This window comes from Phalacrocorax carbo, chromosome 6 (genome assembly GCF_963921805.1).
Source record: "Phalacrocorax carbo chromosome 6, bPhaCar2.1, whole genome shotgun sequence".
Lineage (NCBI taxonomy): Eukaryota > Metazoa > Chordata > Aves > Suliformes > Phalacrocoracidae > Phalacrocorax > Phalacrocorax carbo.
Window position 1 is genome coordinate 30,237,105 of NC_087518.1, and position 12,078 is coordinate 30,249,182.

At 46.7% G+C, this 12,078-nt stretch overlaps 1 protein-coding gene across 1 annotated transcript in view; it reads right to left on the reverse strand.

Moving 5' to 3' along the window:
* Nucleotides 1-6,677: 6,677 nt before the first annotated feature.
* Nucleotides 6,678-12,078, reverse strand: part of C6H1orf21 (chromosome 6 C1orf21 homolog) — a 131,249-nt gene continuing 125,848 nt past the window's right edge. The window contains exon 6 of the mRNA XM_064454385.1: nt 6,678-7,443. Coding sequence (XP_064310455.1) covers nt 7,405-7,443 — 39 coding nt within the window. The 3' untranslated portion in view covers nt 6,678-7,404. The remainder of the gene's footprint in view (nt 7,444-12,078) is intronic.

The following is a 12,078-nucleotide window of genomic DNA, read 5'->3' on the forward strand; positions in this document are numbered from 1 at the left end:
GCTCCACCTCTGGGCGAGCAGGGTACCACAGGCCAGCCCTGCAGCGCACGCTGGGCTGACACCCGTTCAGGGCAACGCCTCCTGCAAATAGACCCGTCAAGGCGAGGCTGCCACTATTAACAGAACTTGAAATAAAAACTCGGGTCTCCTGATTTAAACAGAGACCATCTGGGAGGGCAGAGCAGGAGGGAAGAAGCGAGTCATTCCGAGAGGGAAGAACTCACTCGCTTCCCTTTTTGCTGAGTGACAAATCTGTGGACAGATCAGTGCTAGGCAGCAACCGCTGGATAAAGGTATGGATTCAGTCTTGGCGCTCACCCCACCCCGGGGCTGGCTTCTTCATTCAACCAGCTTTACAGTAATTAGGGTGAAAGTCATTGGTGGGGTGCTCTGCATCATCCTGGCCCTGCTGGCACACGGAACTGCTGTGCTTAAAGAGCATCACCTTTGGGAATGTGGGCAAACCTTTTAAAAAAAAGGAAACTTCTCCCCTAAAAAACGTTCTGTTGGTGTTCACAACGCTGCTGGGCGACTGCTGTGGGCGCAGGGAATAGGGGTCCATGACGATGGTGGTACGGCTGGCTTTTACAAAGCAGGTTCACAGTTCTGCATGTTTATGATGATGAAGAACTGAAAGACAGTGATGATGAAGAGGAGGAAGAAGAAAAGATGATCATGATGAAAATGATGATGACGCCGCCATCTTCAAGCGCAAAGCGAGCAGTAACCTGCCTGGAGCGGGTAGCCGTACGCAGCTAAATTAAAAAAAGGAAAAAAATTTTTTTTTAAAGCAAAGACACGGCCTTTTTTGAATTCTGTCATCTTTCACATTTTGCAGCTCCCGCGAGCTGGGACTTCTTTCCCTTTGCCACAACAGCTCAATATGAAGTTTCACTCAGCGCTTACCCAACTTTCTGGATGTTTGACCTGAAGGTTTCCTCCCCAACAGTGAAGAAAATAGCATGTCCCTCCAAACCCATCCCTGCATCCCTTGTCTCCTCTTCCCCAAACATCTACAGAATTAAACTTAATAGAGAAACATTTCAGCCTGAAAAAGGAGAGTTTCCCAGCAGTATCAGGACCCAGAGCAGGGACTTCTGATGTTAAAGATCCCAAGAACATCCTCCATAAAGCCACATTGGTAGAACGCTCAACAAATCTGTGCTTTCTCAGTTCTCTACTGCACACTGACCTTAGCTGCAGACCAAGCTTTTCATTTTCCTGGAGTACAAGCGCTACGTATTTTCCCCTGGGCTGTGGCTATCCCAGATAGCCAATTAAAATACTTGTGCTTCGTGAGCAGCCATCAGCCTGGGCTGTCCTATAGCAATGAAGAGACATGCTGCAGAAAAAAATCATGCAACACCGCCGATCACTGCCGCCTCTTGCAGCGGTGGCTGCCGTGTCTTGCGGCAGAACCGGCTGCAGAGAAGGGCAGAGCCTGCCTGAGTGCACGTGGGGATGATGGGATGAGGGTGTTCGTGGGCTGAAGGTTTCACCTCTGCAGCCAGGATTTGGAAAGCGCTGCTATTGCTGCTATGCACAAAGGGATTGAGAGATGCAGTAAGTCAACCCGGGTTCTGCATGGCCCAGCCATGGCCACAAAGGCCGTGGCAGGGGAGGAGGCAAAGCTTGATTTTTCTGGGTCCCAGCAGAGAGACTTAATTTTTTAAAAAAACAAACCAACCCCTCTGACTGAAAGCAAAGGAAGAAATTAATGTTAAGTTTTGAAGCTGAAGTCCAGTATCAGAGGAAGGTTTGTGGGAATCAGGAAACAGCAGTATTAGTGGTCAGATAATTAACTGGATGCATTGATGAACCTTTTCAAGGGTATTTGGCCAAGGTCTGCAGACTGGTTTCTCAGCTATATCTGTTTACCCATCCATCCTCTCCATCTGTCTGTAGGGTTTCCAGGTTGCTCTTCACTCTCCCTACCACAACATCTATGTGCAGTAACATCTATTTGCACCAGGCAAATAAAACACCTGCAAGCACGCACCCTTCGTGGGAAGTCAAAGTGGATCCTGCTCCAATCAGCCCAGACCTATTCTTAAAAGGTAAGTACAAACAGAGATTAGGTGGAATAATCAGAGGGAAGGGCATTTGCTGAACACTGGCAGTGAGTCCAAAGCAACGCCCTAAAAACCACTGGCTACACCAGCAAAAGCCCAGAGAGCTTCCAATACCCTGGCCACTTCTTCATGATAAAGTGGGAATCTCCGCAAAATTTTGGAGAAGCCCAGAGTTTTGCAAGCTGTGCTCTCTAGTGGTTCCTACAGAGCCTAATTTATGTGGACACCATGGAAAATCCTGCAGTAGCTCGGCACGTCCATCAACCACACAGAGATCCTGCAAAACCTTGCTCCCAGCTGGGACGGGTTAGAGCTTTGCTCAAGGCCTTCAGTAGTTTCCTCAACGTCCCAGAGCAGGAGAGAAACCACTCCTGGTCCCTCTTATCACACACAGAGGCCTGGCCCAGAACATCTCCTGAGAGGGGTCCCATGGAAAAAAAGTACAAGTGTCAGCATCTGAATGATGTAAAGTGATCCACAGCCTTCCAAGATAAAAAAAGGACTCACATGGTTTTGCGTTTCTTTAATCTAAGGGCAGACTCCTGTGACTCAAGACATTCCTGGGGTCAAATGCTGCTCTTGGTTACAGGGGGATGCTGTTGGGGCAAAGCAACGTCTTCGCATCAAGGGTTGGTGCTGGGATCCAATAGCAGGATTTCCCCTTGCTGCTGAAAAGGCCAAATACCAAATGCCAACCTTCAAAACAGCATTAAACCAGAGCTGCACACAGAATAGCTGGTTCCTCCTTGAACCAGAGCAGTCACAACCCAAGTGCATTAGAAAATTGTCCTAACACACTCAACCACATTTGGATGGCAAAGCCTCTGCCTCCTCCTGCCAACTACGACCAGACATGTCCCCTTGGTGAGCTGGATGCTGTATGGAGGGTGGAAGCATCTGGGAGGGGGCACAGGTGAAGAGAAACTCACAGTAATAAAAAAAATCAATGCATCATCTTTTTAGGTCAAGCATATGCATTGCAATAGCTACAATACAGGGATGGGCAGTGGCTGAAGGAGATGTTGCCAAAAGTCACAAAACGTGCCCTAGCTCTAGTTACTAGTGATGCAGAGAAAAATTAGTGTCAAATAGCCAAGAAACAGATTGGTTTTTTTTTTTTTCCTGGAGTCCCTCTCCAGGTCAAATATGTCCCACAAACATTGCATCAAACTGTACCCAAATTGCCTTGAGAGCACCAATGTTCAATCTCGGCAGCCCCCAGCAAGCCCTGCTCTTTAGATGAGTGATGATGATGATGATGATGATGCAGCAATACGGCGCAGCTCTGGTGCATTGGCTTCATGCCCGCCTGGGATGGAGCATCCACTCAGGCAGCCCTCGAAGGGGCCCCTTGGGATATTGGTCCCTGGGGTTGCTGTTTAGGAGGCTTCTGCACACACCGGCCATGGTGCAAGGCTGGATCCAAGGATGGCTGTCAGCCTCTAGGGCAACTCTTCCCACTTCCCGGCTCTTCTCCGCGCTCTTGCCTGGGGCCAATGCTTGGGGCAGGCTCTGAGGAGGAAAACTGGCACAGCTTGAAGGGCTTTAGCAGAAGGAAAAAGCATGTCAAGGGAAGAAGGTTGACTGCAAAGTCCCTTCACCACAATTTTATCCAAGATCCACAGAGTATGACTTGGAGCTTATTAAATAGTGCATCAGGCTCCTAAAGAGGAGCTTGGCCCCAAATAATTTTCTTGGCCTTTTTTTTAAAAAGAAACCTTGAAACACCCATTCACAGCTAAGCACGGCATATCAGATATAAGCAGTTTTCCTTCTCTTCCCCTCCTCCTCTTTTCCACCCCCCTGAACATATCTGATCAGAGTAAAGTAACGTGGAGGTATGGCTTCAGTGAAAGACACATTTTCAGCTACAGTAAGCTGCTTATATTTTTACAGATCCTCAGCTGCTGCATATACTTAGACTTTTAACAGAATTTGCTAGGACTTTGCAAAGGTGGAAGAAATAAAGCAGGTTAAACAGCAGTGTCGATCCCAGCGACCTCGTGAGTCTGCTTGTGGCATGTGCGACTTCTTACAAGGAGGTTCAGTTGTTCCTATCCCTTTCCCACATGCTGCACTGCTGCAGGCAGGTCCCTGCACTTGCTCTGGACATGTTTTTGTAGCAAGTTGCTGCTCAAGACTTGAGGAGATGGTTAACCTGCTTCAACAAGCAATGCAGACATGTCTTGGTGGCTGAGGTGTGGAGAGAAGGATGCCAACCCAAAGCTTAAAGTGCTTAGAAACCATCTTCTATTTCAGACTTCAGATATTCGAAACTAGAAAAAGGTTTCTGCTCTGTTTAAGCTTTGTTTCCATAAGCATGGCTCCTTTTAATAGGTAACAAGCCCTGATCTTTGCTTTCCATATCCTAAAGAATTTAAGAGCCAATCTTCTGCCTGACCAAGATACTCAGACAGCTGAAAACCATCAAGAAGCCCCTGGCTTCTGCCTGGTACATGGTGATGGTAGCAAGACATGCCGTGGCCAAGAATTTGCTGACTTGCTATGAACAGGCAACACTTCCACCCCACCCCAAACCTCAATTCTGTTCATGTTTCTTGCAGAAGGGTAGAGCAAATCGAAGTCTGTCACCCTCACCCCAATCCTACCATCAGCCTGGGGCAGTCCTGGAGCACGTCAACTCCGAAGACAGCTAACGATGCCCTCTGAACCTCCTGCCCATCCTCACGCCTCCACAACCAGCGGCAGGACAGTCTACCCAGGCTCTCACAACTGTTGTCATCTAACGGTCCAGCAGTGAGGTTGTAACTTACACAGAAGGCTAAAGCACTTGCTGCTGGTCACATTAAGCACGCAGGTAAGATGGGAATTGCTTTTCCTCTCTCACAAAGCTTCCACCAAAGCCCGTGCCTTTGGTGCCATCATCATTGCCAAGGAAAAAAGAAAAAAATACTAGAACTAATAGGTGGCTGGAAAAAAATCCACGTAAAAGGAGGCTGGTGTATTGAAAGACCAGGATGTGTCTGTAACACAGTGTTTGTATGGGGAAATTTATACACGAGACATTCAACATCTACACAATGAACCATGTTTCAAAAGGACAGACCCAATTCCATCACTCTTGTACTACTTGCAAAAGCTTTACAAAAGCACTTTTGAGAGAAGGATTTGCGGGATCAAGCCCCAAGACTCTTTATTAATTAAAGTGTTAAAATAACTGAAACGTGCAGTCTCTTGACTCTCCTTAGTGTGGCTACCTGCTCAAGAGCTGACACAAACTATGGAAAAAAATCATATGCAAGTGAACAGAGTTATCACCCTGAAGAATTCGTAACAGAAATGGCTCCATAGCACTGAGAGATGCCAACAGCCCTAAGAAGGATGATGTGATGGGAGGAAGGTGGTTAAACGTCATCTCCAGGGAGGTCAGGATGCTTGGGAAGAGCTGCATGGCCAAAGCAGTGGCCAAAATGCAGCAAGGATTTAGGAAAATCAGAATTGCCTGTCGATTTTTGACCATCAACAGGATAAAGATGTACGTAGTGAAAGGTGCCAGAGAGGACCCCGTCACTGAGCTTTTATATGGAAAGCTACTGAAGCTAGGCAGTGCATGAGTTGTCCCAGTCCTGCATTACAGCTACCACTTGACTCAAACCAAGGCTGGCAGGAGACCAGGGGGCTGTGCAGTTCGCAGTGTTCAGAAATAGCTTCTACCTTAGGAAGACAGCTTGATACTCTTGCCTCACAAACGCTGTTTGGAGAACTGCTCTTGCTGGAGGTATGGACACCCCGTCCTGCACAAATATGAGCAACTCCCAGGTCTCTCTCCCTGGTGGTTCCTCCATCCCCACTGCCCCATCCACTGCCTGAAAGCCAAAAGAAAATCCAGTGCAGAGAAGGAAGCATGAGGAAGTTGCCTTTTTTTTGGGACATATTCGATGTATGGCGCAGCACAGATAGAGAACAAAATCTTCTGGCATGGACTGTCCAACCCCACTTGGAATGAACATTGGAGGAAATCTCTTTAGTCAAGAAATTTCTTAATATTTTAGAGATTTTCAGAAGTCACAGGTGATTTTTGAGGGACTTAAAACCCTTTAAAGGGATCTGATTTTCAGGTCTATTGAAATATGGCCAATGTTGAAGGGCTTTGGGCTGAGTGCCCCACTCAAGTGTCGGCCACATCAGCAAAAGATGCTATTAATGCAATCTCATGGTCTATTCCACACACATCACACATCAGAGGAACGAATCAATACAGCACAGAAACTTATGTCCTGACTAAGTTTCTCCATGAGATTCAGTGCAAACCTGGCCCTCATATGGCGTCAAACCAGGAAGAAATATCAGCACAGGTAACAATCGCCTTTGAAATAATAAATACAAAAGGTATATTTTTTCCTTAAGTTTTTCTTTTTTTTACTCATGACAGAATTTGTTAAAAATATTACATCTGCTTTTGAGAAGGTAATATCCTCTTCGTATAATATGGAAAAATAAACTCTACAGGACATGCAACAGATACCCCCAGCTGGCACAGAGCTGCTTTAAGAGATAAGATCCACAGACTCATCAATGCGGAGGGCTGGTTTTGCCTTCCTTGTCCCCAGACTCTTGTGTTGTAGGAATGGTAAAAGACAAGAATACATAAAAACAGTAAAATGTTTATTTTCTTAGAAAAAAAGAGATTCAAAATGATTGTGATCACACTCCCATTCGTGCTCAGCAAAGCCAATACTGCAAGCTTAGTCCTTGATTAAGATACCTATTAAATGAAACTCTTTTTCCTCTTAAAATACAAATTCTTGCTCCTGCATCACTTCCAGTATTTCAGTGATAACATGCTTTTAATGGATAATAGTTTCTCAGCTTCTTCTCAGCAGAGAAACAAGGCCTGCCATGGCAAAAACATCCCATCTCCAAAGCTTGAAATCACCAGCATTAATAAGCACTTCGGCCTGAACGCGGACTGACAGACAGCTTAAGGGTGTTTCTTAGATGCTTGAATGTTCACTTATGGAAGTTTTGTATAACACTACCTCATCTGATAGAAAACAGGCCAGAAGCCTCAATAAAATCAATAACGTCTTTTGGATTAACTTTAAGGATCTGCTGCGTATCTGGACACAGAAAAAAGTGAGAAGTTGCAACAAGTTTTAACTAGCAGCAACAAAAACAGTTCCTTACGAGTTCTTAGCAATATTCCTCGTCTGTTCATTAAGAAACACTGTAACTGAATGGAGCATATAATGTGGAAATGATCTTCTTCTGTTATGTAGTGCTGTTCGCTCTAGAAGACTTCCAAAAGGTCTTGACTGGGTTGTAATCTATTTACACAGTAGTACTCCTGGTGCGAGTGGCAGAATTGGCACTATGTGACATCCTCCTCTTCTGAACAATAATCACGACCCTGTAAGGAGAAAAGCCAGACAGTTCGAAAATGACTGCTTGAAGTCAGGAATAACATAAATCAAGGGAGCACTTACTAATAATTCATATCAGTTCTCTAAACTTAGGAGATTTAAGTTCAGAGGTGGGTACAAACCTTAAAAATAGGGAGTGGAGCCTGCACAACTCCTCCAACTGTTTCTGGAAGGTTTGCATGAAACCAGGAGAGGAGACCCTTCCCGTTCTGTCACTGTTAATCTCAAAAATTTAATCCCATCTTGAATCCCAGGGTGAGTCCAATGAATTGATATACAAAACTATTTTATGTAAAGATACACCTTGACAGACACAACCCTATAGATTCATTGTGAAAACATAATCTCTGAGGCAAAAGCAACAAAGCACATAATCCTATGAGCAGCGCAAGCCAGCTGCTGCGAACAAGAACACCTCATCTGATAACCTCAGCAACAGTTTAATGTAAGAGCAGAAGATACTATTCCTATTGAAATTATACTTACTATGGGAGAAAACAGGCTAAGCTTCACAAAACATGGACCAGTCATGTTATGCCTTACATCTCATCCCAAACACAAGACCTGCAGCAGCATCTATCTAGGTATTACCCTCGGGAAGGTCTGGAGAAGACATGTCCTGTCCCTCACTAGCTGTTTCTTGCAAACCAGTGAGAAGAGGACCCGCTGGAACCCCTTCTTATATGGAAACAGCTTTTCAACACACAAACCACCCAAGATATCTTGTGTAAAACAAGGGTCTTGCATGTGATGTTGAAAATCTCAAACTCTGGGCTATTTCCTGTGTGCTGCCTGTATCACCTGAGCGCTTGCATGGAAAATCCCAGTGGCCAAGCAAAGGGCTGGCAAAGAAGAAACGGAGAAACACGAGAGTCTCAGACCTGCAATAAAGTTTAAAAGCTCAACAACACCCTGTAAGCAGAAGAGACCAACTCAGCAGTGGTAAGCCAGGTGAAACACTACTAGCCCAAGGGGTACCGAGTTGCCCCACAAATCAGAACCAGTCAACGTCCTGTCCAGAAAGAGAAGGGTGGGGCGGGGGGGAGCGGGAGTATAAAAGAAAAGGGAGAGATGTTTCCTGAGGCAGCGATCAGTTTTTTTGAGACACATAACTGGGGTACACTTCAGGAACAAAGGCTCCAAAATGTCTCTGCAATTAAAATCCCACCGATAATGTTGGGATTGCGGAGCTTGCTTTGCTGAAGCGTCCCTACCCAGGAATGTGTGGTGCTTTAACAGCTCCCTATGGCCCGATACTATTAGTAAAACGGTTTTCTTAGTATGTTAAAAAAAAAAACCCCAAGGGACTAATCAGCCCTGATTTTAATCCAGCAATTACTGACCCAGAAAGAAAGAAAAAAATTTACATTTTTAAAGTAAAAGATTTGACTCAAAAAGAACAAATGAAGAAATACTTTGCAGCGAAGCCCAAATCCATCTGCTTTCTCCATGCCGGGGTCCATGATGAGCTTGGACAAAACCATAAGACTAAGCTGGTGGTGACGAAGGCTTTGTCCAACATGCTTCAGAGCTGTGAAAGCCATCTGCAGGCTCAGGGCATTTCCAGGAGATTCATTTAGGTGGTCACCTGGCCTCCTGCTCAAGAGGGAGCCCTGTGGCCCACCATTCCCCACTCTGCTCCGCATCAGGGGCCATCAGCGCTATTAAAGGCTGAAATGTATCCAAAACACTGAAAGCTGTCTTGTATTTTTTATCCTTCCCATTCCTCCTGCTATTCTGCTTCTGGGTTTGCTCTACAGCAGCCAAGTGCATCACTCCTCAAAAGTATGCTGAGAAACCACTTAGAAAGCAACATGCTGAAGAAGTCCTTGCCACAGCCAGGAAATACGATTTCTCGCCCACTGCCTGAAGACCGCAGACAGCCAGACTGCTGCTGCCAGACACTTTATTTCCATCTTCACACTGGTGGGGATGGAGGCACGTCGGTGTCTCAGAGGTGACCTTTGAGGCCGCAGCCCTTGGTTGCCAGCAGGCAGGGAGCTGCCACTATCCCAAACTTCCCACCAGCTTGCTCCTTCCCACGAGTGTGTGGGCAGTGGCCATGCAGCTGATCGGAGGAGGAGGGTGAGAACTGCCTGAAATGCCAGAAACCCCTCCCATGCCGTCCTGCAGTGTGACACACAGCTTTTCCACCCGCTGTGCCTGGCATGGACCCACAACCCCAACCTGATCAGCTAATTCAATATCCAAACTGCAGTACCACCCAATGGCAAGACAAGGAAACCTGCTGCAGCCTGAGTCTTGCTGCATTTTTTTGCAGGGAAATGCTCCAGAGCTGGGTTCTACCCCAGTGCTTGCTTCAGCAGGGGTGGCCCCCAGAAAGGGGAGTACGTGGTGAGGGAGTGGGGTGACCAAAAAAGGCTCCTGCAGATGCTCGATGCCTGGCTGGCATCCACTGCCCCTCTCTGCCAAAGAGCTGTGCACAGGAGCATGCTTTGATGCAGGGGAAGGGACACATTTGTTACACACCAAGAACAATGCTGGAGTGAAGGCACGGCGGGCTGGCAGCTTGCGTTAGGGGGTTTCCTTTCACTTGGGATTTATGGTGAGTTAAGAGGATGTTGCTTTTCTTCCCTTGGGAGAAGGGCGGGCCACGTCCGCCCTCTTAGTGGTGGGATGCTATACAACCTGCGGGACCACCCCACTCTGGCAGGTTTAACTTATTTTGTTGGCTTGAGAATCCGCTGTGACAGCAAACGCCCTGTTTTACATGTACTCCTTCACCCATGCCAGCATGCTACAAAGAAGTCGAAAAGGTTACAATCTGCCCCCCCTCCTTTTTTTTTTCAGACAAAAGCTTCTGTCTAAAGCTTATTCCCTAATTGAATTTTTATCAGTAATAACAAGGCCAGTGTTCCTCAGGCAGATCAGAGAAAGAATAAAGCTGCCTTCCCTGCTGCACTCTAAATCCAACACCCAGGGGTTTTTCCTTGCTGCTCCTTGGGCAGAAGGGCAGGAGGTCTCCATCTCCCTGCCGGCAGAGAATGAAGGCTGCTTTGGTCCTGCTAAGCCAAGGCATGGCCCCAGTCCAGTAGAATACTTTAAAATGTCAATTTTTAACCCCTTCGTTGTTTCAGAGGATGCTTGATAGATGCTGGAGAAGATGACACCTTGAATGGCCGCACCTGTGATCAGTGAGAGGCCTGTTGTGCCTGAGATGGGGAATTATCCTGGTGGGGCTGCGCAAAACCTCACTCGAAACGGTGAGCTAACAGCCTGCAAAGCTGATAAGTCTTCTGAAGAAACACACTGAAATACTGACCATGTGAAGTGGCAGTCAGACCATGAGCTCCATGACGTGAGCAGAGGAACTCTGGTAGTATCTGAGTGCAGACCGAAGTGATGGCGGGGTTTTTTTGGGGAGCAGATGTGTCAGGAAGGAAAAGAATTAAACAAAGAAGATGACAACCCCCTGGAAAATGAGGGTGCAGGATTGCTGACCCTGTCCCCTGCTACCCAGGGGAGCAGGCTCCCATGTCCAGAGGAGCCACAGGCACGGAGCGTGCAGCTAATAAGAGGAATGTATGAGCCACCCTCTAATAGCACGGGCTATTAAATAGGTTTTAATGATTGAGAGTGTAAATGAGATACACTGAGGAAGATGAGAATGGGAACATGTGCATCCAAGTCCAGGTAATGCCCAAGGAAACCCTGCATTTTCAAAACCCAGCTTCCAACTTTTGTAGATGTCCACAGAAACACCTTAACACAAGTGTGTGAATTTAAGTTAATTTAAAAAAACCCAAACTGTTATTCTCCCTTCCTGCTGCTTCTACCCAAACCAGAAGGGCTCATTCCCCTGCTCTCTTACCTCGCTGCCTCTAGAAAGCACCTACCACCCTGATGCCCCTACCAGAGCATGCATCATGGCTGATGATATCCTTTTAGAGGAAAAAAAAAAAAGGAAAAAAAAAATCACAGGAAAAGCCCTTTTCCCCATTGTTGCGGGTGACAGGCCCATAAACAAAACGCCACGCCATCCGAATGCAGAAGCCTTCCATTTCAATAGCCTTTTGTGTGGCTGGCAGACTTGCCAAGGGAGAGAAAGCAACTAAGGAGATGCTTCTTCCGCCACAGCTCTGCAGCTTGGCACCAGCATCCTCGTGCTGTGGCCCTGGCGAGGAGAGGAGGAAGAGGAGGCCGGCCGGCCCAGGAGAGGGAAATGAGCTGCACCAAGCAGCCCTTTCTTCTGCGATGGCTGAAAGAGCTTGTGGGACACAGTGGCCCCTTTCAGAAGAGATGGCCTGCGCTGGGAAACGTTAGCCTGGCTCTGCGGTGGGAACCCTTTTCATCAATCTGGTTTTGTTTACAGCACTCGCAGAAAGGATGGGAAGAAAATGCCGGGAGGCGGCACTAAATAATTGTATACTGTGCTAATTTTTGTCCAATTCTTATTTTGTTAGAGAAAAATCAATAGAGTCATTAAGAGCAATCCACTTTGCTAATGAGTTTTAGCCTAATAATTCAGTCCTTGCATACGTTTTGGTTAGCAACCCCCCTTATTTCTAACGGCACCTTTAAAATACGATACAAGAGGCTGCATTGTGTCTTCCCCCATGTTTCGTGACCAGTTTTACTAACAAGGGGACAGAGCAAGTTGC